The sequence below is a fragment of the Gymnoscopelus microlampas genome (genome assembly GCF_963454915.1).
Source record: "Gymnoscopelus microlampas genome assembly, chromosome: 17".
Lineage (NCBI taxonomy): Eukaryota > Metazoa > Chordata > Actinopteri > Myctophiformes > Myctophidae > Gymnoscopelus > Gymnoscopelus microlampas.
Window position 1 is genome coordinate 7,761,957 of NC_139954.1, and position 27,085 is coordinate 7,789,041.

Sequence of the window (27,085 nt, forward strand, 5' to 3'; positions counted from 1 at the left end):
GTCATAAAGTTCAACATCTGACATGAAAGGGGGGGGGGGTTAAAGGGATTCTAGGCAAGTTCAGAGATCAAAAAAAGAAAAAAAACTGGTCAAACACCGCCCCTCCACCTCCACCCCCCCCCCCCCCTCCTCATCAGCAGTTTGTTTCCCCGACTGCCAGGGGGTGACGCAGGGGGGACTTCTGAACGGGCCATGCCGAAAATAGGTTGCTTTATTCGGATACAATGCGTGTCACTGCCCGCCTCTGCCGGTTCTCTGATTTTTTATTTTTAAATAGGCTCTGTCATGATAAATTGACCACATATATGAAGTTAAACAACTAAATTATATCCAAATGATTTCCGTGCCTCAAAAAATAAGTTTGAGAGCGTTTTAACCCTGCAAGGCCCAGATTCTTTTCAAGTTGTGATGATTCCTGGCTCTGTGGGGGGTATTTATATGCAAATATCCTGGCCAATGGCATTGTAAGACTAAACAATAGGACCCAATGAGGATTTAGAGGTGAAAAAAACAAAAAATAACAGAAAAGAAAAATGATTTAAACTCATTTCTTTATAAAACATACATGTGATCGTGCGATCACACTGGGCCTTGCAGGGTTAAAACCGAAAGTAAAAAGTAAAAACAGCGCAGCAGAAAACAATGGCGGCTCGTTCGATTTTTGTCGGCTGCATTCGGTTCCATTCGGTTTCACTCGAACAGTTCACACGGACACGGACGCGCACATGCGTGCGTTTCATTTACGTCCCGGATGTCAAAACATAAACTGTAGGGAAAATACGGATTTCAGAAAGAGGACCGTGTTTCAATGCAGGGAAACACCCCAGCATCATTATATAGTGGCTGATAGAGGGGAAAAAATGCAATATATATATATAAATATATTTAAAATTTAGGCTTAATGTTGCCTAGAATCCCTTTAATGAAAGAGTGTGGGAACCCTCCCTGTGAGATAATTGGGGGAAACTAAAGGAATAACCTGTAAAACGATATACCGTGGTGTGCACACTGTTCCTTTGAACAATCGTCAGCAAGTTGATTGTACTGCATGAGGATGAAGAACAGACAATGAAACAAATGGCCAGAAGGTGGCAGTATAACTGTGTATATACAGTATACCCTACAGATGGCAAACTGTGGAGACCAGTTCATTCTTTGCCAAGTGTGTGGCAGGTAGGCTGTTGGACTGAGCCTACAGGATCAAGTTTAACTACGCTGTTGCACTGGAGCATAATTATGCAGCCATTGTTTGTCTGGTGTGCTGCTCTTAATGCTGCTTGTACGTTCATCTTGTGCACCTCTAAAGAGTTAGAAGATTGTGTCTTGCTTTTATTGCTTATAAAACATTATACACAAGCGGGTCCCAACCTTTTCTGGTTCAAGGCCCACTCATCTGACCACTTAACACGGCGTGGGCTGCGTGCATTTTCATGTTCATTTTATGATATACATTATTAAAGTTCCTATTTATCGGTATCTCAATAAAAACTAATTTTCAAGCTTTTATTTTAATTTAAATATATTTTTGAGGCTTTCCTGCCTTTATTCAGATAGTACAGTGATAGAGTGACTGGAAACAGAGAGAGAGAGAGATGGGTAGTGACACGCAGCAAGGGTCGCCGGTGCTCGAGAATCTAACCCACGACTCGCTGTCAGGCTGTGTTAGAGCCTATATGGTATGCGCTTTAACCACTACTAGGGCCTTGGCCATCGGCGCCCATTTTATCAAACTCAAATCAGTCTAGCTGGATTCCAGGCTAGAAATGTAGTAGTCAGTAGAATTACTACTGTATTTATTTTATTTAGTGGAATGAAAAGTCATAAGTAGCAAAAAATACAAATACTCACGTGATGGGTGATCTGGGGGTCCCAGGACCCCACTTTGAGAACCCCCGACCTAAAGGACCTTCACCAGGAAGCACGATGAAGATCATGTTTGACTTATTTTTTTTTTGAACAAACAACAACCATATAGAACACAAGTGTGGTGGGTTATTTTAATGTTCAATTACTGTACAAAAATAACATGTCCAAAAAACTAAACAAAAAAGTGGTGCTTCAGTGGTGTCGACCATAGCAGCTATTCACAGCAATCTGCTGCTATAATAGTGAGGTACGGTACTAATCACCTTACAGTACCAATACCACTACAGACACTAGAATAGCTCTTTTCCACCATAAGAACTAAACACACCATGCAGTGAAACATATTCCACTGGTTCTGGATTTGTTTCCATATCATAATATGGCTCGGTTTCAGATAACTCTCAGAACCTTATTTGGGCCCTGCTCAGAACAAAGTAACAAAAATAGCCTATCTACAAGCTCACACTGTGAGCATGTAGATCAGCTATGTTTGCTTTTTATGAGATTTTCTTTCTTTCTTTCTTTCTTTCTTTCTTTCTTTCTTTCTTTCTTTCTTTCTTTCCATCTTTCTTGGGTTCTGGAAGGTTTCAGATTACGTAAGGTTCTGGCTTAACCCTTCGCCGGTAAAAAGAGCCAAAAGATTAAACAATACTGGGATTGGAAAGCATTTCAACAAAACCCTATTTCGAACAAAAAACAAAAGTTATACAGTTCTGAAATTGAACAACGCCCGATGGTCAACCAAACCGTGCCGTCGTCACCCGGCCGCGCTGCATGGAGGGCCCAGAGAGAGGGTGAGAGGGAGGTGAAAGCAGAGACCTTCTCCTGGGTCTAGCCGGTGCTCTTCGGCGCCTCTTCCTCGTCCGACTTCTCACCTGTCTGGTTGTAGTGGCTGTATTCTGGCTTCAGCTCCCACGTGCTCTTGTGAGCTCCCTTGGTGTTGTACACCCCGATCTCCCTCATGATCTCCTTCAGATACATCTATGAGGGACACAAACACGCACATGCACTTCATTGTTTTCTTTGCACTTTTAGACCAGGGGTCTTCAACGTTTCTTCAGCCTTCCACTCTCCCTCCCTGAGCCACTGCCAACGGTTCCATTTGTACACTCTCAGTTATGGGGTTTTGAAAACCACTGTTGGTAGATGGAGTAACACAGTCTGGACATTCGGCAGAGTTCCGGATAATGGACAATTGGCTTATAGCGTGGTTCACTTTATTTGAGAGTTAGCCAAGTGCTTTAACCCATTAAGACCGGGAACGCATCTGTGTCATTTTAGATTTTAGCCATAACCATTATTTCTATACTTTGGCTATTTTTGGAAAAAATCTTGGAACATTTGTCCAAATCTTTGAATACCCTACATATCTTTTTTTTTTAACTAAAATCTTTGCTTCTGGTGGGGGTCCCTGGAACAACGTATTTAGATGGGGGTCGGGTCAGCGGACAAAAATAAATAATTTTGGGGGTCCTTGACATGAAAACGTTTTGTACCAGGGACCCCCAGAAGCAAAGATTTGAGTTAAAAATGTTGTTTCAAAAAAATATATGCATTCAAAGATTTGCACAAATGTCCAAGATTTTTTTTAAATAGCAGATCTACAATCTCATAGACCTGCTCTATGAGCTTGTATATCTGCTATTTTTGAGTGTCAAATAATGGTTATAGCTAAAAATCTAAAATGACACAGATGCGTTCCCTGATTGAATGGGTTAAGAGAGCAATGATCCAATGTGTGTTACAGCTTAACTCCTACTCGGCCATCAGTTATGCAATCAGAGGCAATCACATGAAGTACAGTAGGTCTCATGAGCACCTACACGCTGCTGTTCTCTGTCGGCCTGGCATGGATCCACCACATTATTGATCCATCTGTGCTGTGTGTGAGCGTGTGTGTGTGTGTGTGTGTGTGTGTGCATACGCCTGAGACTTAATTTGAACCAAAACAGGTGAGAATCGAACGGGTGTGGGCGACTCCTTGAACTTTTTGCAAAGCAGGGTGGATTGTGGGTAGGTAGAAAAAAGACAAATCCTATCAGTGATGCTTTTTAGCCAAAGATCCATTTGAACTATACTTAAACCCTATATATATACTTCATTGACTCAATTAAGTGCAGTCCCCCAGGGGTCTGCACTTGGCCCCATTGTTTTCTCAGAATCATCGCAGGTTTACAGGTGTAAAACAGCGGGTAATTTATTATTTATTATTTATGTATTTATTATTATAGTCAGGGTGCTGCTAATGTGCATGTTGGCACAATAGCAGTCTCTGCTTCACCAGTGGGTCTCAACGTGTAGTCCAGAGACCCTCATGGTTCCTTGAGGGGGTTCCAAATGGCCCGCTATGGGTGTATAACTCTGAGAGTGTACAAATAGACCCAAATGGTTGCACACTTTCAGAGTTATGTTGGTCCTTTGACTGTGCTACACTAAATGGAACATACAGTAATCAGCAAATGGATCATCAGCATCATTGGTAAGACCTGTGAAGGAAGTAAGGAAGGGGCACAATTTCTTGCCAATACGGCTGCTGTGCATAGAGCCTATTGAACTTGGTTGAACTTTGGCGTCTCGGCATGCTTGTCTCATATCTTCTCTGTCGGGTAGAAATATGTCCAAAACTGTTACTTTTCAGGATTCAAATTCCAAAGTAGCAAAAGTAGCAGATCTTCAAGCCTGCGGATCTGCTACTCAGCTAGTATGATCAAGTAGGCCATAGGGTGTTAATTTACCACAGGCTGTTTGGTGACGTCCACCAGGTCCTTGATGTTGTAGTACTGGTGTTTCTCAAAGGCAGAGAACAGCATGTCCAGAACCACCTGACGCTCCGCCCGCACCATCCTCCCCTCCGCCTTACGCTTCTTCTCATACTCCACCTGCATGTTTGACACGCACACGCACACACACACACACACACACACACACACACACACACACACACACACACACACACACACACACACACACACACACAGAGCACTTACTGTATCTGAAATAGCAAGTTGACATTTTCAAATGTTTTCCGAACCACCTGCTTTCTGGTGTCTTTTTCCTTCTCATTTTAACCCTGTATTGGCCAGTGTGCAGCCTGCAGTATGAGAGTTGTTCCACCGCCAGGACCCCCTGCCTACACAGACCACCCTGTCAGAACCAGGACCCCCTACCTACACAGACCACCCTGTCAGAACCAGGACCCCCGCAGGGATCTTCAACGTTTCTCAGGCCAAGGACCCCCTACGTGTTGAATTTTATTCAAAACACGAACACGAAAAGGCTATGACTAAAACCAAATCAAAATTTGCTGTCAAAAGGAACACGGGCTGGGACGGAATCAAGTTCTGTTCTTTCAAAGCAGTTCTGTTCTTTTCTCCACCGTTCCAAAACCCATGCCATGAATTGACATTTCCCTAGAGACGTTAGCCGTAGGCGGAGATCTCTGATGGCCTGGCCATGCGAGAACAAAGCACTTTGTACTGGGCGATCTGAGGGTCGAACCGATGACCTTCACATGTCCCAGACGGAATATATATATATATATAAATATTTTAGTCTAGACTAAATATTGTAAGATTTTAGTCAACCAAATATACAGTCGATTTAGTCAACTAAAATATATTTTGTCAGGCCGTGATGGCGCCGCAATGCCTGATTTATACTTGGCTTTGTGCCGATCTACAAGCCCCCGGCGCGTTGGGAGCTTGTAGATCGGCTGTTTCCGAAGCGCTGCCCCCGCGCACAACCAAGCATAAAATGACTTGTCTTAGTTCTACTGGATCTCTTCTCCACTAGCCCCTCCCTAATATTTGGGTCTAGTTTTAATTTGTTGACGAAATTGTCAATATATTTAGTCATAGTTTTAGTCAGCATAGCTTACATTTTATTTAGTTTTCGTCAGTGGAAAAAAAGGACGATTTCTTTTGTCATAGAAACATAGTGTACGTGTGCTTACATTAACGACGTGGTTGGCCACAGGCTTGTAGACGGTGGTGACAGCTTTCTCCAGCTGCTGGGACACACGGTGAGGCTTGATGGACTCTTCGATGAACCTCCTGACACGTCACAGTAAAGATGACAACCAACAGTTCAGTGACAGTATGGACAACAATTAGCAGTGGCTTACATTTACTCGGGTACTGTCCAATTTACAATAATTATACTTCTACTCCACTACATCTCAGAGGCAAATATTGTACTTTTACTCCACTACAATTACCGGTATTTGAAAACTTTAGATACTAGTTACTTTGTAGATTTTGATTATTATTACAAAACCACTTCAGACCTAACAGTATAGACCTACTAGGCAATTTGAAAATAGCCGATCTACAAGCTCACAACACGTGAACTCACAACACGTGAGCTCACAACAAGCTCACAAGCGACGTGTTGTGAGCTTTTGTAGATCTGCTATTTTCAAAGGATTTCAATCAATCAATCAACTTTATTTGTGTAGACTCAGGGGTCCATTAGAAACAAACAACATGAAAAAAACACTATACATACAGAAAGAACAACCCATAAAAATGTTACCATAAAAAACATCAGATATTACAAGAGACGATCATACCAGTGTCTTGGGCCTCTTCTTACTTCCTTCACAGGTGTTACCAATGATACTAATGAAGGCTCTGTTCCATTCTGGTCAGGGTGCTGATATCGTGCATGTTGACTCACTAGAAACCCTCCATTTTGGTTCCCAAATGGCCCCTTATGGTGGGTGTCTAACTCTCAGAGTTATGGGGGTCCTTGAAAATAAGACAACCACTATGCCACACTAAATGGAACAGAGCCTTAATTACTATCATTGGTAACACCTGTGAAGGAAGTAAGGAAGGGGTCCAATTCATTCCCATATTATGGTTTCTGTGCAGAGCCTATTGAACTTTAGTAGAATTTCCTCCCCTGCATGTTAGCTGGAGCATTTAATATACGGCGCTGCCTATGCAGATCATCATCAGTCAGTTGGTCTGTTATAAGATGCCCCAGATACTTAGCTTTGCGTTTTGCGCATTATTTGTACACTCTCAGAGTTACAGTACATTTGGAACCCCTTCAAGGAACCCTAAGGGTCCCTGGGGTCCCTGGACCCCACATTGTGAACCAATGCCCTAAAGCCAACATTTCAATAATTTTCAAACATTTTTCAGTATTTTCCTTTAGTGGTAAACCTGCACCACCACTAACTACCCTATGCCAAACCTCTCCCACACGCCTCTGTCGCACAATCTGTGCTTTGCTGAATCGTGCACAGCAATATTGAATGTCACACGGAGACTGTATGTTTCCAAAACTGTTACTATTCAGGTAATGGGGAAAGAAAGAACCTGTGCTCAAATGTAGTTATTATTTAGTCACAAGCTATCGGCCATTAAAAAAAAAAAAGAGGTCAAGTGTCTGTGTGGCTTTTTAGAGATATTGAACCGATGAAAGTTATTAACAAGATATTATGAACGCATTAAGACCTGAGGCCGATTCTAAAAATGTCTTCTAAATCCTTACAGTTTTCTGAAAAAGGTTTCATGTCAAGGACCCCCAAAATTATATGCATTTGGCCCCATCAGGGACCCTCAGAAGGAAATATTTGAGTTTAAAATGTCAAGATCTTTCAAAAATAGCAGATCTACAAGCTCATCGCTATCGCAATTCTGCAATGTGGCCTGCATATTTCATGTATATTGTCTATTTCAGTGACTGCCTGGACTGACAGAAATGCTTTGTGACTATTACAGTTACTTGGATTAGATAGATACAAATATTTTGATATGTAAATATGCCTTTTAAATGTAACCAAGTATAGGTCTACTGGATCCATAACTCCATGTCTGACATTTGTTACAAACGCTTGAAAATCAGTTGAAAATTCTGGGAGTTGCGATGATTTTAATAGTGGAGATACCGCCTGCTTCAACGGACATACAGTAAATCCATTAAAAGGCTCAGCTTCCACTCCCATTATGGCGCCTGCGGAGAAAGGTTGCTCCCAGTGCTGATTTTGACAGTAAATTTTGATTTAGTTTTAGTCATAGTCTTTGGAACAAAATTCTGTTTAGTTTTAGTCATATTTTAGTCACCTGAAATGTTTTACTTTCAGTCTAGTTTTAGTCGACTAAATATCATAAGATTTTAGTAGACTAAATCTACAGTTGATTTGAAAAAAAATGTATTTTTGGCAGGCCGTGATGCCATCAAAATTATTTTCACTTAGCTGCAGACCAAAAATAGTTGATCTACAAGTTCACAACGCGCCGCGCTGCGACCCGTTGTGAGCTTGCAGATCAACTATTTTTGGTCTGTATGACACCCGTGTGCACCCATTATGACTTGTCTTTAGTTCTACTGGATCTCTTCTCCATTAGTCCCTCCCAAACATTTTAGTCTAGTTTCTATTTGTTGACGAAATGTTTCGTTTTAGAAAATCCACACAAAATCAACACTGGTTGCGCCAATGAACTTCGGCAGCCAGAGGTACAGTATATAGGTTTCTAAATCTATGCTAAAGACCGAATGATTTCAAACTAATCGTTCATGAACACTACTGCCTGAACCTTCACCCCCCCGCTGAGCACAGCATCTCCTCTGCACACAGTGATGCTGTTGCTATAGCGATACCATCAATCAACTCTGCCGCCATCACAGGCACATTATAGCGCCGCTGTTGGGCAGAAACCTCTTATCTCCATATTCTAACTTTGTCTTGTCTTTTCATAAATTAACACCCTACTTGATCATACTACAGCGTCACACAAAAGCCAAATGCATATCATTTTGGGGGTCCTTGATATGAAAAAGTAAACACTGTACTAAAGAACGATTCCCACCCTGGTTTGCGTCTCTGCTGGAAGCCGGCTGGCAGCGTGTATCTGCTCAGAGATACCTGAGTCATACAGTTGGCAGTGACACTGCTTTGGCTGTTGTCGTGTATGATTTCATAACATCCATCATTTTATCACTTACCAATTCACTCATGCTACTTACAAGTCGTTTCTTTTCATTTTAGTGCTTTTTCGTAAATGAATGCCCTACTTGGTCATACTAGAGCGTCAAACAAAAGTATCAAAAGTAGCAGATCCAAAAGCTTGAAATGCGGCGCGAAACGACACGTTTCGAGCTTGTAGATCTGCTACTTTTGCTTAATTTTTTTTCTCTCCATAAATCAACGATTGATTTTTCTTTTTTATAATAATAATAAATGCCACAATATCAATAGGGGGAAAAGAAAACAGCTAGACTGGCACAAAGCGTGAAAGTTGACGTGCATCACTCACTTCTTCAGCTTCATGTAGTTGTCAGTGGCAGCAGGCCTGCATTCCCCTCTCTGTACCACCACGCCCTCCAGGGCAATCTCATCTAAACACACACACAAATGCTATTTTTAATACATTTAGCCATTTTAACCATAAGCCTAAATCGCCTATAATCTTAACACCAACAAGAATCTTTTCCTAATTGTAAACTTTTTTTTTTTTTTACCATAAAACAACAACAACGTTGTCCTCACAATGTCTTTTTCTCAAATTCCACTATACTTGTGAGGATCAAGTGTCCTCACAAGTATAGTAATAAAAAAAAAACACGTCAAAAACCTTGTATGTCCAAAATAATGTACGGTAGTTATTAAGTCATAAGCTCTTGTTTAAACGTTTTATTGGTTCTCACTGACACACGAAAACAGAGGAAATAGCTGTATATCGGCTATTTTTGCTACTTTCCGTGCAACACTGTCATATGACGAAGTAGGGCATTAACTGACAAAAAAAACACAAAAAGTTGAAAAATGGAGATACAAGTTTCTTCTTTTACTTTACTTAAGTACGCGCACACGCTAACACACACCACTGAATATCAACAGTTTTGAAAAAGTGCTGTGATTCATTTGAACGCAGTGTGAAATTGACCAGAGGGCAGGAGCTTGTTATTCAAGCTGTTCAGTATCAAACCTCCGCTCATCTCTAGTCAGCCTGGAATCAATACACACAGAAAAGTCTGTGTGGCAGTGGCAGACGGCTCCACACACACACACACACACACACACACACACACACACACACACACACACACACACACACACACACACACACACACACACACACACACACACACACACACACACACACACACACACACACACACACGTTGGGTATTACTATAATTGTGAGGACATCAAACATTAAGGATGAGACGACACTGAAAATAGCTGAAAGTTGCCGGAAAATAGCTGAAAATTATCATATCTACAAGCTCACACTGTGTTTCCTGCTGCTACACGGTGTGAGCTTGTATTTGTATTATGGTCGTTTTTTTTGGGGGGGGTGTGAGATCGCTGCATAACTAAGTATACCAGACCATATACCAGGAAAATTGTCCTCACAATGGCCCTCATTTATCGAGTTTACGCAGTACTAAAAACGGGCGTACGCCGAGATTACCGTCACTTTCGGGATTTATCAATCTATCGTGACTTTGACTTGACTCTGAGGACGTGTAGGCTTTGGCTGCACCTGTTTGTTCCATCGTAGACATGCGGAGCAGCATCGTCTGACCATCTGACAGGCTTATTAAGGCATACATCAACGATTTGTCATATGAAATTAGGTAGGATATTTCCAAGTGTCCAAGCAATGGAAATCGAGCAATTAAAAACAATATAACAGATTTACAATGTTACAAGATGCTTAATCATTCAACACCTTAGTGAACCACCTTATGAATGCGGACGATTTGGTTATACTGTCTCCTAGCAGTGCTGTACTGTATATGTTCTGAGTATGGAGTAGCATTTGATGTGAAATATAATGCCAAAAAGAGTTTGTAGGATGAGAGGGGATAGGGTCAGGTCATGTCAAGTGTTATCTGTATGTAGCAAAGCTACTGTAACAGTGGTGGAAAGTAACTAAGTACATTTACTTAAGTACTGTACTTAGGTAAAATGTTGAGGTATTTGTACTTTACTTGAGTATTTCGAATTTCCAATATTTTTACTTCTACTCCACTACATCTCAGAGACAAATATTGTACTTTTACTCCACTACAATTATTTGAAAACTTTAGCTACTAGTTACTTTGCAGATGTAAATTATACATTAAACATACATTTACCACTTTAGCCCTATTTTAAACCTAGTCTATTTGAAAATAGCCGATCTACAAGCTCACAACGCGCTTTTTTCAAACATTTTAGTACTTTTTATAACAGACCAACTGACTGATGATGATCTGTATAGACAGAGCCGTGTATTAAATGCTCCAGCTAACATGCAGGGGAGGAAATTCTACTCAAGTTCAATTGATGTGAAGCTAAACCTCTTCAGAGCGTACTGTACTCCTCTGTATATCGCCTCCCTGTGGGTTAAGTTCAGGAAGGCAATAAGCCTGTATAAGCTTCAGGTTACTACTTATAATGATTGCATGCGTATACTACTGAGAACACCAAGGTGGTGCAGTGCAAGTGAGTAGTTCTACAATGTGGGAGTGAACACTATTCATGTCCTATTGAGAAACCTGATGTACAAATGTATGTGTGGACTGAATGAGTCTCAGAATTCTATTGTTATGCTGCTGTCTAACACCAGCCTCAGTGTTACAATATATCCGTCAACTTTTCTGGCTGTGATTGACAGGGTACACCTGCTTGATAAATCACACGTGGACGTGGTCGTACACTGATTTCTGGGCTCAAATTTAAGCTGGCTTGTTCGTTCCATTGCTAAATGAGGGCCACTGACTCTCACATGCAACCATACTTGTGGACACACGCACGCACACTCTCAGCACTTACTGTATCTGAAATAGCAAGTTGACATTTTAAAATGTTTTCTGAACCACCTGCTTTCTGGTGCCTTTTTCCTTGTCATTTTAACCCTGTAGAGGCCAGAGTGCAGCCTGCATGCAGTATGAGAGCTGTTCCAATTAAGAACCAGGCTGGAGACTGACACCCAAGGACCCCCTACCTACACAGACCACCCTGTCAGAACCAGGACCCCCTACCTACACAGACCACCCTGTCAGAACCAGGACCACCTACACGTTGGACCAATGTGCTGAGGAAGCTAGAGCAGGGGGTCTTCCAACGTTTCTCAGGCCAAAAATTGTATTGCAGATTCAACTGTTTCCATAGATGGCTTCGTAGACTTGTTTGACTGCACTATCATCCGTGTATTTACAGACATTTAACCACTCGAACCCTCAATACTGAAACTTGACCTTCCCTGTACTTGATCTGCTCTTTTTTCCCTGTACACCAAACCTCTTCTCTGAAAATCTACAGATCTACAAGCTCGCAATGGGTTGAGAGATTGTAGATCTGTTATTTTCAGTGAATGTTCCCACCAGAATAGGAATGCTAGGGTTCAAGTGGTTCATGTTAAAACAATAAGTTGCTATCACAAAGATTTGGCAACCCCACCCCCCGTAGTAACTCTGATGATCCTCTAGGGGTCCCAGACCTCATGTTGAAGACCTCTAGGGGGCTAGAGTATCAGAAACCTTGTAAAAAGGTTAAAATAGCTTCTTAAAATCACCTACATCACATCAAGAACGATGACTATAACAATAAATAACTATAAATGTTGTTTTAAAGTCGTTCTAGCTCAAGTGGACGGCAGAGTCCACACCACAACAATAACGACCACAATAGTTGTAAACGATATCGTCTGGATCACTTTCAGCGGATTTCATGAACAATAGAAACACTGACAGCCAATCAAAATCGAACAGAAGAATATCTGGATCTTGTGAGCTTATAAATCTGCTATTTTTGGATATCGTTACCAAGCGTGAAACCTCGTTAATTGTTAATAGCCAGCTGTCATATTGTACCGTTGACTTCCTTTAAATGCTCTTATTTGGTACATTTTGAATCATGCGTCCACCACGGCACCATGGAGTCCAGATGGCGAGCGGGGGCATTAATGCTGCCGATGTGTCATACTGTACCAATCATTAAAGAAAAAAATACATATCTAAAAGAGAAGAGAGAGAGGGAGACAGTGTTGCCAAGTCTGCTTATTATAAGCGACTTTGGGCTTGCTTTTCAGTTTTACAGTCGCTTGTAAATATTTGTAAATGTATTTGCGGGTCCTGTTTTTTTTATCTGCCATTTTCAAAATAGTCGGCTCAAAGTGGCAAAACTGGTTTCTTCTTTTGGGCTTGTTTTCCATGAACCTGGCCGCTTGTTTCTGTTGAAAAATCAGGCAACACTGGTGTGAGTGAGAGTTCTTCTTCCACACCCACACAAGCAGCTGTAGAAGTCAACAGAAGGACCTTCAGTGGATGACTGACAGAGAACCAGACTGATGATGATGGTGATGATGATGGTGGAACCGGAGAGGAGAACACCTTTTTTAAGTCTGTGAAACGCCTCCAGTCAAATAGCTCTTGTTGTTTTTCCGCTGAATGAGTTTTGTCCTCGCTTGATAAACCTATTTCACTGGGGACATCAATCACATATTATTGTACTGCTGCCATTTGCCCAGACTGGGCCGCAAATATTTGTCAGGCAAACGCTGTAGGAAACACACACACACACACACACACACACACACACACACACACACACACACACACACACACACACACACACACACACACACACACACACACACACACACACACACACACACACACACACACACACACATTTCTATTACTACTTCCAAGGAGATGAACATTTTAGGGGGCGATTTTATGAATGTCATTTTTATTTGCCCATTTCTTTTTGTTGTAATTTTTGAACCTAAAGCCGAAAATAGAAAACCTACATTCTGCATTGTGAACTTATAGATCTGCTATTTTCCATGCAAAACTCGCGCGTGCAACAAATAATAAATCGGCCATAACTCCTACCCTAACCCCTAAACCTAACCTTGAAATGCCTAATCCTAACCCACTAACCAGAATATTTGCCTAATTGTAAGCCTAAACTACAAATGTTTTATATCCATAAAAACACCATATCTCTTGTGAGGAAAATGTCAATTTCTCCAATTCTTCTAAACTTGCGTGGTCCTTAGGCCCTCACAAGTATAACAATACAAGCACACACACTAGACAAAAGCGTGATGCTATAAATCCACACTTTTACAGCATGGTTTAACAGATGAATCTTACATTCATCTCTGTCTTTCACACACAAATGGATGCCATTTTGTGTCATTATCAGCAGATGAGTGGTGGTGCACCACACACACACACACACACACACACACACACACACACACACACACACACACACACACACACACACACACACACACACACACACACACACACACACACACACACACACACACACACACACACACACACACACACACACACACACACACACACGTAGGAGGAAAGCAAACCAGTACCAGTGAGTGAGCCTGCGTGAGCGGTGGAGGAAGAAGTGGTTAATGTATGTTTTGTAATAATAATCTAAATCAAGTAAAGTTTTCAAATAAACGGAGTAAAAGTACAATATTTGCCTCTGGGATGTAGTGGAGTAACAGCAAAATTATAACAAATTGGAAATACTCCAGTAAAAAAAAGTAAAAAAAAACTTAAGTACAGCATAAATACTCTGGTATTAATACCACTGTGGTCCGACTGTCTGGCGCTTTATTCCATTCGTCTCACTCAGAAAAATATATTTATCTATTATTCATGCCACAAAAACATTTTATCACAGATGAAGGCCAGATGGTCGAAAACATTTTGCAGCACGAATGAATAATTAAATGAAGCTGAATGTTTTTTTTTCTTCCTCAATGCGACTGCTCACAGCGATCGACCTTCAATCAATAGCTCTTGGTGCTTGAGGCAAGAGGAATCGGGGACGTTCCATTCGGTTTTGGCATTTCAGAGTCAAGAAACATGAATTATGAACACAAAGAAGTAAAGAACTGTCTCCAACAGAGAGCAATACGGTGCAAATATTTGTCACAAAGCGTCTCCGAAAGGAGAAATCAATCAGTAAATAAACCAAGAGGTCAAACAATCGCCTTGGGTTGCACTGTAGGCACAGCTATTTCTGTGTTTTATAAAGTGATGTTAACACATTTAGACCTGAGGCAGATTCTAAAAACACCTTCTAAATCCTGACCTTTTTTCTGAAAAACTTTTCTGAAAAACTTCAAATATTTATTCAAGAATTTGAAAAAGAATATATTGCCATATACTGTACATAGCGTCCTGAAAGGTATAGTTACAAAAAGGGGGTTCCCGCCCAAAATCTACCATTAAAACCGGTAACGCATCTGTGTCATTTTTTATTTCTTTGGCTATTCAAAAATAGCAGATATACAAGCTCATAGCGCTAAGAGCTTGTAGAAAATTGTGTTAAGTTGTGCAAATCTTTGAATATATATTTCTTAAAGCGAAAAAGGGGGGGGGGGGGGGGGGGTCTCTGGAGCAAAATATTTTACATAATTATATTCACTTGAAAAATACATATTCAAAGATTTTTCTAATTTTTGCCGCGCTATGAGCTTGTATATCTGCTATGAATTGTTTTAATAGCCCAAAGTATAAAATAATGGTTATGGCAAAAAGAAAATCTAAAATGACACAGTATGCGTGCTCGGATTGAATGGGATAAAACATCCACACCTCCTCCACACACAAGCCTTGAAGTATTCTGCTTTCTGTTGAAATTCTATGTCCTGACCTTTCTCTCACTCTCTCTCTCCTCCCTAGCTAAAGTCTTTCTCTGGATTGTGGAGAAAGTACAACATTGGTGCCGTCGGGCAGAAAAAAGTCTCCATACTTATCCCATGATTTTTTAACCCATTTTTCACCCAGTGCCAATTGCCTAAGCTTGTAATCCTGGGCGCTACTCTCCCTCTGCCAGCCTGGGGAGAGCCCCGCACTGAGCTAATGCTTCCTTCGACGCATGAAGGAGTGAGCAGGCCTCTACTTATCACCTGACAGGGGGGGGTTTCCCCGGTAGGACGTAGCGCGTGGAAGGAGGAACACGTTATTACAACCAGTTCCTTTCCCCTCCATCAGGCACCCCGACTGACCAGGGGGAGGCAGTATAGAGACCAGGATTACTGCATGTTTTTTGCGAGGGTACCTACCCTAGGGGACACGGGGAGAACATGTAAACTCCACACAGATTAGTTTTTACGTAAATTAATGCCCTACTTGATCATGCTACAGCGTCACACAAAAGCATCAAAAGTAGCAGATCTGCAAGCTCGAACCGTGGCGCGAAGCAACGCGTTTTGAGCTTGTCGATCTGCTACCTTTGCCATTTTAGAATTTGAATGCCGAAAAGTAACAGCTTTGGACATATTTAAGTTATTCGACAGAGACAAAATACACTATTATCTCCTTGACCCCCAGTTTACAGTAATGTACACAAGAAAATGGAAATAGCTGATGAAGGGTTATGGTTTGGAAGGAGAAGGATGCTTTTTTTCTCTTTTTTACACAAATAATACACCTGTTTGTAAGCATCAGAGTCTGAAGTGAATATATTGGGCCAACAGATATACCTAAATGCTACCTGTGCATTCAAGTGTTCATTTATCCATTTGCAACTCTCAGTTAAATTAACACGCATCTGTTTTACTATAGGTGTGCTGCAGGCGTGTTCCAAAGGTCACACAGCTGCAGCGTCGTGTTTGTAACGAACGTGATAATACAGAAGAAGTGCGGCACACAGGATAATTTAACCCTTTTAGACCGGGAACGCATCTACATTTTTTTAATTTCTTTGGGCTATTCAAAAACAGCAGATATACAAGCGCATATCAGGGCACCGAATGCCGCGGTACTAGCTTGTAGATCTGCTATTTATTTTATTTTTAACGTGAAAATGTGTGCAAATCTTATTTTTTAAAGCGACATTTTTTTCAAAAAAAAAAGTTAGGATTCGACATTTTGTAGAATTGGCCTCAGGTCTTAATGGGTTAATTTAAAGTACGGCACCATTTAAATTCGATGACAGCTAAACTAATTACTGTGCTGGATGTGGTTTGTGATGTGATGTTAGATCGCGCGCGCGTGTGTGTGTGTGTGCGCCCTTGTGATTATGTGCTTCTCAGATTGACAGCTCTCTCCGTCTCTGCGGTGTTTTTCTCATTATAACATGATTACCAGTATCAACAACCACGCAACGTCCGCATTACACTTGCAAACGAGGCGAAACCGATGCGTAAAATTGCAGGAGGTCTGTTTTCTACTCTGTTCTTACTCTGCTTAATCAACAACGCTCATTATCTCCAATCTTTTCACTTTTGCCCTCTTTTGTCTCTCTCTACCTCTCTCTCTCCCGAAATTAATCAACAACGTTCTTTATCTCCAAATTAGATGTTATAAAATCTTTTCACTTGTTTTCTCTCTCTCTACCTCTCTCACTCTACCTCTCTCTCTCTCTCTCTCTCTCTCTCTCTACTGAAATTAACAGCTTGGCCATGGAAATACATTTCCCCCTTACACGCTAATGGCAAGGACTCTCCTTTCATTTGGAGGCGCTGAATTATGCATGCGCCCATCATCTTCATCCTCAGAGCTTGTGGCGTAATGCGAGTCAGTGTCAGACGGACTGCTGTGAAGCTGGCATGGCAACCACTTAAAATAGTCATGTACTGTATGTGCTGAGAGCCAACTGGACGTCAATCATTGTTTTCTCCCCCTCGACCCTCTTGTTCCAGTCTCAGCTACCTGGCAACCTGTTTAACCCATTAAGGCCTGAGGCAGATTCTACACATTTCAGTAGTTCAAATCCCCCAATCCCCCCAAAGTGATATATATTTGGCTGCGGACCCCCCCCCCCCCCCCCCCCCCCCCCCCATCTGATGTTTTTGTGCCAGGGACCCCCCCAGGAGAGAAGATTTGTGTAAAAAGAAACATCAAAATGAATGAAGCATAGCGTTAGTTCATGCAGGACATGGAAGTCTTGCACGCCAAAGCTGTAACCAGCTGTCAGTCAGCTGATGTTGAACATCAGCTTTCTATTCCCCATTCACAGCGCTGCTGGTCATTACATCACACATTCATACTCCTATCACAACTCACGCATTAGCAAGGGGTTCCTTTAAATACGGCTTCGTATTCACTAGGTCTTTCTTGGTTGCTGACCAATGCATTCTGCTAGCTCCTCCTTCACCCCAGCCTCCACCTTTTCATTAGAGTCTGGCATAGGCTCAAATACTTGTGATTATCATGTATATCTGCTAATTCAAACTAATATGTCAATGTACTGCTTATTGTTGACATTGTATCCCTATGGGGATTTGCTTAGCATTCCCTGAATATTATGCTTAGCAGGCTGCTTCGACAAAATTCAGGGAATATCTCCCAAGAGCGGAGCTTTAACGCCAAGCTTAACTGTATTCCATTTGTTGCAATAAATGGTTAAATCTACTTTGACGTGAGTGTTTCTGACTGAATTAAAAGTTTTTCAAACACTTTTAAGATTTTTCAAAAATGTTCAAAAATAGCAGATGTACAAGCTCGCAGCACGGCACAAAGTGACGCGCTGTGCACTTGTACATCTGCTCTTTTTGAGAAACACTGTTCTATACCCACTGTTCTAAATCCTCTGCTGCAATGCACCACTTACACGGCCCATGGCTAGGCAACCCAGCCTAGCGGAGATGTGCGCTTCATGGTGGATTTCTAATCGGGGCATATGGGTGGTTAGATGGGCGCCAACCCACATTAGAACGCTGATGGGTTGGCTAAATTACGGTAAGCGATGTTGAGAATTAATTGATCCCTTTAATGAGATTCTGACTTCCTCACAGACAGGGCCTCCCTCTGGGCCATGTTGAACATGAGCAGTGATGGGAATTTATATTTGGAGATCATGTCAGCGATTTGGCCCAAACCCCCCCATTTCTCATCCATCCATCCATTCAGTCAAAATCATATTGACATGATATCATCACTGCCCTTTCTGACTTTATTCCCCAAAGGATGGACTGCAAAATATACTGCACGAAAGGCAACGTCGGGTGAACCATTCCATATTTATATACAGTAATATCCAATTTTTGGTTTTCATACTGTATTTGTTTGAACGTCTTTTCTATTAAATACATTTGGCACCTTTTTTTTTGGGCCATTACTGCATCACAAGTAATCAACAAACTATACTGGCATGTCCACCAATTATTGTCAAAAAGCCATATATAGACATGCACATGCATGTACATGCATGCCTCAGGGTATTTTATCGTAATTCCTCACCTCTAAATGTATTAGGAAGTCAATTGAAAATTCAGGAATGGAAATTGGACTCACCATAAATGTAAATGGCTTTTTGAAAATAATGGACATCTTGAATTGATGCCAATTAAACACATTTCAGCACCTAGGATTTCTTAGAGCTTTTAATATGTTGTTCTGGACACCTCATAGAAATGATGTATGGTGAAAAAAAATCACAACAACAGTAACAATTACTTTGATGTGAAATGCTAGTTTGTATAGACTATCTGGTAATAACATCCAGTAGTTCCGTTTTATTTATTCAAAAATGATCATTTTGATTTTGAGGTCCAAAATGAGCTAGTTTGCCTGGACTATACCCCCCTATAAAAATAATTGCTCAATGCTGACAGCCGGTCAGCAGGTGGTTTCATGAATGTACTGTATGTATATAGACAATATTTTAGGCCAATAAAAGAAACAATATACCTAATTTCATACCAAATGTCTGAACCTGCGGTTCCTCTCGTACTGAGCGGGATTACTATTGCAACAACACATCATCAGTAGGCTAAAACTAACCTGTCTCGCGACGGTCTAAACCCAGCTCACGTTCCCTATTAGTGGGTGAACAATCCAACGCTTGGTGAATTCTGCTTCACACCTCAGGGGCTGCCGGACTAGTGGTGTGAGTGGTTCAAAGATCCAATCTTAAGCCAATTGGCTCACAGACGATAGGGGCGTCCCAATCGATTTCAAACATGTTTGATATTCATCTGGATGATCACTCCTGTCAGAGGGAGTTGCGCCCGACCATGAGAGAGAGCGCGAACGAGAGCGAGAGCGAGAGAGAGAGAGACTACAAGCAGACAGACGCAGTGAATGAGAGGACTGTTGACATTACGACCGGTCAAAACAATTATGGGCACATTGGACAACTGAGGCTTGTTTGTTACGAAAGAACACAGCCTTCATCTTCCCAGAGGTTACCGGAACGCTCGCCCCAAACACACCATTTTCTTTCGAGGACTGCTCGCCCAGAGAGGTTGTGTGTTCGTTTTACTGAGGTTAAGGTTAGGAATAAGCAGTGGCGTAAAGTAACTAAGTACATTTGCTACACGATGTGAGCTTGACGATCGGCTATCTTCTGCGAAAGCCTTCCCCACAATAACAGAAAACACAAAAGTCACTAGTATAGGATACGGTCAACCATATGGGGTTAAACTGTTTTTTCCTCAGTGAAAACAATAATTCACTCCATAGAAAATAAATGATTACACTCAGTGTTACACTGGACACGCAAAATAGTAGTCCTTGTTGCCACCCATGTACTGCATTGCTTTGCTTTGCGTAGCTTTATCTGTATACTGCAGATGGCCTCCCATGCTCTCTCTCTCCTTTCCTATCCATGTATTTTCCCTTAAGGCCACAACACATACTATTCATGTATCCTCCCTTTCATGTATTTCATGAAATGTATATTCATGTATTTGCTAGTGACCAACACACACCTTTTTCAAAGCATCACTGTGTGTGTGTGTGTGTGTGTGTGTGTGTGTGTGTGTGTGTGTGTGTGTGTGTGTGTGTGTGTGTGTGTGTGTGTGTGTGTGTGTGTGTGTGTGTGTGTGTGGTAGAGGGAGGAGGTATCCAGGGACAGAGTGGTGGGTGGCAGGGTGGGCGGTGGTTGGATGTGTACTGAGTGGAAGAAGGTCTATGGAGAGGATGGAGGGGATGGAATGATGGAGGGCAGAGTTGATAGGAGAGGAGGATGAGGGGGCGGAAGAAAAGACCTCTTCACCCCGAGACCATCTCTCTCTCTCTCTAGCTATCCCTCTCCTGTTTGTATTCACGTCTCTCTCTCTCTCTCATGTTTTCCTACGTTGCATTCAGTAAGCTATACTTTTACAAACATCCTTATTTGCTCTCTATACCTATTACTGTACGTCACAAGTCAAGACTGCAAAACAAAATAGAATAATAGGGTTTAAGTGGTGAAGGGTTTTTATAGAACCATTCAATTAAATGGTTCTTTAGCCCATTAAGACCTGAGGCCGATTCTACAAACGCCTTCTAAATCAGTAGTTTTTACACTTTCAATATTTTGTTGTTTTAACCCATTAAGACCTGAGGCCGATTCTACAAATGTCTTCTAAATCCCAACAGTTTTCTGAAAAAAACGTATGTTTCTATATCAGTGGTGCTCAATCTTTTTCATGTCAAGGACCCCCAAAATGTATATACATTTGGCCGCGGACCCCCCCATCTCAAAATATTTTGTTCCAGGGACCCCCCAGAAGCAAAGATTTGACTTAAAAATGTTTGCTTTAAAAGAATATAAATTCAAAAGATTTGCACACATTTTCACGATTTTTCAAAAATAGCAGATCAACAAGCTCGTAGCGCGGCACTCGGTGCCGCGCTACGAGATTGTAGATCTGCTATTTTTGAATAGCCAAAGTGTAAAATAATGCTTTTTAGCTCAAATCAAAAAACGACACGGATGCATTCCAGGTTAACCCTAATTACACCTGAGGCCGACTCTAAAAATGCCTTCTAAATCAGCAGTTCTCACCCTTTCAATATATATATATATTTAAAGTAAAAAAAATAGCAGATGTACAAGCTCTTAAATGACACATGCTTTCCTGGCTTTTAGTGGTTTTAGAAGAACCAAAAATGGTTCTTCTTCTGTGGCATCACTCTGAGGAACCAGTTTGCGTTCCAGCTGGCAACTTTACTGTTCTGTGTGAACACTCTGCACAGTGTGTGCTCATGCTGTTTTGAGCGACAGTCTGATTATGTTCTGATTACTAGTTTTGTGTGGGTGTGTGTGTGTGTGTGTGTGCGTGCGTGCGTGAGCGTGTGTGTACAGCCTGTGAGTGAAATTCACTACCTACGTACATGGACTTTACTGCGTGCGTAATACATGGCTGGAAAGCTTCAATGATCACTGTTAATTATCAGCTATACATCAGACACCCACTTGTCATCTCCTCGTCTTTCTGTCATATTATGAATCATGGTGTTCTTTCGCCAGAGCGCGTTCCATATACACTGTACTGTAAATGCATTCATAATTGAGGCCTTTTACTGTTCAGGGGGCAAGACAGTTACATCTATTCACCCGGTGACATGTTTTGGGACTGCTTGTGATTGTGAAAAGACATGCTGTGGGGGTGTTTCTATAATAAAAGTGTGATCTACTTCAAACTAAGTCTCATCTGTGTCATTTTAGATTTTAGCTATATATATATATATATATATATATATCTAACTATATAAATGGCGACCGACTTCCGCACCCTCGGTGTCGACACCCCACAGCTCTGTTATCGAATAAACAACGCACCGCCAGACCACATGTCGCCAACTGACTCGCCACGGCGGCCGCGCTGAATTTACGCCTCGCGTAGGGGACATCTCACTGATCACTACACCTTTTCCACCGCGCAACATAATTAATTCTACTCACCAAATGTCGGACAAAACGGAAGGGGAGGCAGCTTCGTACCGTTTACCCTGCGCACGACCTCATCACCACAACAGCAGCCAGCCGCTGCGGGGGTTTTTTCCTTTTTTTCCTAACTTTTTTTTTGGTCACCATTTTCTCCAGGCACCATTTCTGGTGTAACGTGCGGCAGCATGCGCTGGGTTGCCAGGTTTGCACAGCCTGCGCCAGAAATCTCTACTGCCCACTCTGTGCTGCAGCTACACGGACACACAGACAGGGACACGGAGGGACCTACAACATGTCTGGACATGTCTGTGTAAGCGAGAACTATACTTCGCCAGTACAACGCTGTGTAACCGAGAGCACGTGCGCACGACCAAATCACAACAACACCAGGCGGCCGCCATCTTGCAGAAAGGGCTGCCATTCGCCAGCTTTCAGAAAAACAAGCAACCACCTTCATATTTTTTTTTTTTTTTTTTTTTTTTTCCTTTTGGAAATTTTCATCCCACGATTTCCGCGCGGACCATTATAAAAAATAAGTAGAAGAAATTATATTTTGAAATTATATTTTGTATGTTTCGCGGACCACCAGGGGGTCCGCGGACCCCCTGGTGGTCCGCGAAACATACAAAATATAATTTCTTCTACTTATTTTTCATCATTTTGTAACTTTTACATTACACTTTCTTACAATTTTTTTTTTTTTTTTCCCTTTTTGCAAATGTTACTTAGACAATTTGTCTACCCCCATATACACACGCCCACGCGGGCCCCGTGCGCGTACATGCCTCTAACAGCCATAATCCCCATCTATACTGCCCACTCTGTGCTGCAGCTACACGGATACAGAGACAGGGACACGGAGGGACCAACAAACGCAAAGCCCCGTGCGCGGCTGGGGTTGAGGGGGGCGTAGCCCCCCGAAACTCTAGTATATATATATATATTGTGGAGTGTCGCTGGGCCGCCGGACAGGTAAGCACCCCAGTGAGGCGAGACAGTGGAACAGAGGCAGAGTTAAGCACCAAGGACAGCTTGGCTCCGCCTAGGCTCCATTGAGGGGAGGTACGTTCCACTCTAGCTTCTAGCTCAGTGGTTCTCAAACATTTTTGGCTGAGGTCACCCCTGTAAATAACTTTTTTATCCACGGCACCCCTGAATTACATTGATACGTTATATCACCTTATATCATACTAATGTTACGCAAATATGTAAATCTTTCACCCTAAGATACAGTATGTATGAGGAAAATTTGAGAGCATATTAGTTTCCACTAGGACAGATTGAAAATAATTGTTACACTTGGCGTTTAACCACTTAACTCTCTCAGTGCCAATGAAATAAAAAAATATGTTCATACTGTGCTGTGCCAGCAATTCTTTTTTTTTTTTTCAAAGTAAAAAAAAGTGCTTAGGAAGCGAGATACAGCCTTTTTCAGTTATAAGTTAAACAAGGAGTGGATGGAGCTGCAAATCTTCAGATAATGATATGTTGGGTTCTGAACACCCCCCCCCAAAAAAATAAAAATAAATATAGGCTATATATATATTCTTTTTTTTCGTCCTGGCACTGAGGGCATTCAGAAAAAAATCGGGATATCTCGTTGTGTGGCACTGAGAGAGTTTAACCCCAGCATCCCTATATTCTGGGGGGAACATTAACCAGAAATAGCCAGTCTACAAGCTCAGAACGAGTCACGTTGTGACATATTGTGACATGTTGTGAGCTTGTAGATCTGCTATTTTTGGTGGAGAGAGCTGTAGACTGAAAAATAACGCATCAAGTACAGTGCAAGGGACATTGATACATTTCAAATATTATCAAAGCACCCCTGGACTTGCGTCAAGGCACCCACTTTGAGAAACCCTGTTCTAGCTCAACCTGAGGTGATGACCTGCCCTCTGTCTGACTTGATGAGGACAAGCTGCGCTGAGTCGGTGCTGATCACGCCTCTCTGTAAAAAGTCCTCGCTCTGCCTCAGTGTTCACTGGCTCTCCTCGTTGGACGGACAGGTGCTCAGTCGGGAAGCGATAACTCCTTTATTCCTCCATATGTTGTTATAATGGTGAAATACATTACTGACATTTTGCCTCTCTTTTTTTTATCCCATTTAGACCTGGGGCCGATTTTAAAAACGCCTTCTAAATCCTAAAAGTTTTCTGAAAAACTTCAAATATGTGTTCAACAATTACAACAAATGTATGTTGCTATATACAGTACTGTACATAGCAACAAGAACCCCAAAAGGGGTTCCCGCCCTGAAAGGTATAGTTACAAATAGGGGTTCCCGCCCCAAAATGGGTTATTATAGGCAACATTAGGACTTTGACTGGATACATTGTGAAATGTGCATGGACTAAACCCCGGACCGGGAAGAATTTCTGTTGATATTGTTTACTTAGCTTGGTTTGCATTTCCCCCATTCCCAACGCTGTGCAATTATCCCTAAATAAATGCCCTATTTGGCTTTTGCAATACTGTCTCTGGTGTGTTGGTTTGGTCGTCACAATATATAGCACATTGGTTGGCTATTCAAAAATAGCAGATATACAAGCTCATAGCGTGCCACACTATGAGCTTGTAGATCTGCTAATTTTGAAAAATCATGACGATTTGTGCAAATCTTTGAATATAGCCTATATTTTTAAGGCGAACATGTTTTTTTCTACTCAAATCTTTGCTTCTGGGGTGCCTGGAACAAACTATTTTGAGATGGTGGTCGGCGGCCAAATACATATCATTTTGGGGGTCCTTGACATGGAAAGAATTGAGCAGAGGCCACAGGTCTTGATGGGTTAACTTTGGATAAATTCAAACCTGATTCTGGGGGGAAATGACAGAGCTACTGCAACATGCAGGTGTCAGAAACTTAAAAAAATAGTTACATACACGTAGATATTAATATCTACGTGACGTGTATGTATGCTATGATGTACCTATAGACGCCGCTTTTCAATTATGTTTCCATGACTTCAAACTGAATATAATGTGTAGTGTCATTTGTGGCATGTGTTGCATGGACTTCACACGCCACAGGAATCCAGACGACTCACTATTAATATACCATTTGGTTTAGTTAATAGACCTCGATGCCGAGACGATGAAACGTTAGCCAGATAGTGTTTCCATCATTTTAATAATTTTCCAGGCAGTACATCGCAATATTAAGTAACAAGAAAAATGTTAACAGACGGCTGCATGGAGATCGTACCATAATACAACTCATTACTCTAGGTATACAAATATCAATGTCCTGTCTATTGCTGTCTGGGAGATTTACCAGATGAAATTACAGGAAGTGAGAGAGATCTTATGAAAATATTCATGGCTGGAGGGGGAAAAGCCATTACTCGTAAATGGCTATACAGACTGGATCTCCATCTGCAGAATATTGGCTTAAAATAGTCTGAGATTTTTGACAAGGAGGATGACTGCTAACTTGAGGATGAAGAAAAGAGATTTTTGAGAACAAATGGGGAAAATGGATTGATTATACTCAGTGGTGGACAGTAACGGAGTAAATGTACTTGAGTACAGTACTTAAGTACAGATTTTGAGTATTTGTACTTTACTTGAGTATTAGAGTTTCTTGATACTTTTTACTTTTACTCAAGTACATTTCTAGGAAGGCTGTGAAGTACTAGTTACTTTTAGGTTGGCTGTTCTTGTTAGTTTTTTCCTTTCTTCTTTTCCCTTCTAAAATGCAATTGGCCACACGCTGTGTTCTTCAAAGAAGGAAACAGTAATTACACACTCCCCACTGGGATCTACGTCATGGGTATTCAACAGGGGGTCTGTGACCCCTGGCCTCGGAGTCACTGTAAAAAGACCACCCATTTTCTTTTCCTGATACCTTTTTTGTTTTGTTTTAATGTCTGAAAATATGCATGAATCAAATACAAATTGTAAGTAAGACTACCCAACTATACCCCCTACCCCCACTGTGTGAAGGACAGTAGCAGTTTAGGCAACAGATAAGTTAAACAATATAGACCCAGTCTAGTAAAAGTGTATATACTTCATAAATTACAAATATGAATGATAATGATTCATAGATAAGCCTTAATAAAAATCCTGTCAACAGAGCCTACTGTAGCAAGTTCACACGTTTGAGTGTTACTTGCATAGTCTAAATGTAAACCACACTTCACGCCCACATATGTCTGAGAAACATTTCCTTCTTCTGCTGCGTGTTTTTAAAAGTGTTGCATAGCGAGTGCTGACAACTTAATTTGCTATTTTCGTACGTTTTATACTGTTTTTTAACAAGAAACATGGAGACTGCCATGCCCAACTAAAACATTTTCAGACTTATCAGGATTAGAAAACAAAGCGACCTAACCTACATTGTATTGAGTGAGAGCAGGGTGGAGAGCAACTGTGGTTCAGCAAGACCGATATTTAAATAAGAGAATAAAAAAAAGGTGCTCGAGCACTGGTTGGATCCTAGTATGTGTGCCCAGCAGGTTACAGGTTAAACAGCATGCTACACAGGGCACAGGTTAGACTGCATGCTACACAGGTTACAGGTTAAACTGCATGCTACACAGGTCACAGGTTAAACTGCATGCTACACAGGTCACAGGTTAAACTGCATGCTACACAGGTCACAGGTTAGACTGC

General features: G+C 41.5%; 1 protein-coding gene across 1 annotated transcript in view; it reads right to left on the reverse strand.

Moving 5' to 3' along the window:
* Positions 1-2,697: 2,697 nt before the first annotated feature.
* gtf2f2b (general transcription factor IIF, polypeptide 2b) overlaps positions 2,698-27,085 on the reverse strand; it is a gene marked incomplete at both ends in the record, with an annotated part of 78,451 nt that continues 54,063 nt past the window's right edge. Inside the window, 4 exons of the mRNA XM_084084091.1 lie at positions 2,698-2,847; positions 4,602-4,745; positions 5,819-5,918; positions 9,135-9,216. Coding sequence (XP_083940217.1) covers positions 2,698-2,847; positions 4,602-4,745; positions 5,819-5,918; positions 9,135-9,216 — 476 coding nt within the window. The remainder of the gene's footprint in view (positions 2,848-4,601; positions 4,746-5,818; positions 5,919-9,134; positions 9,217-27,085) is intronic.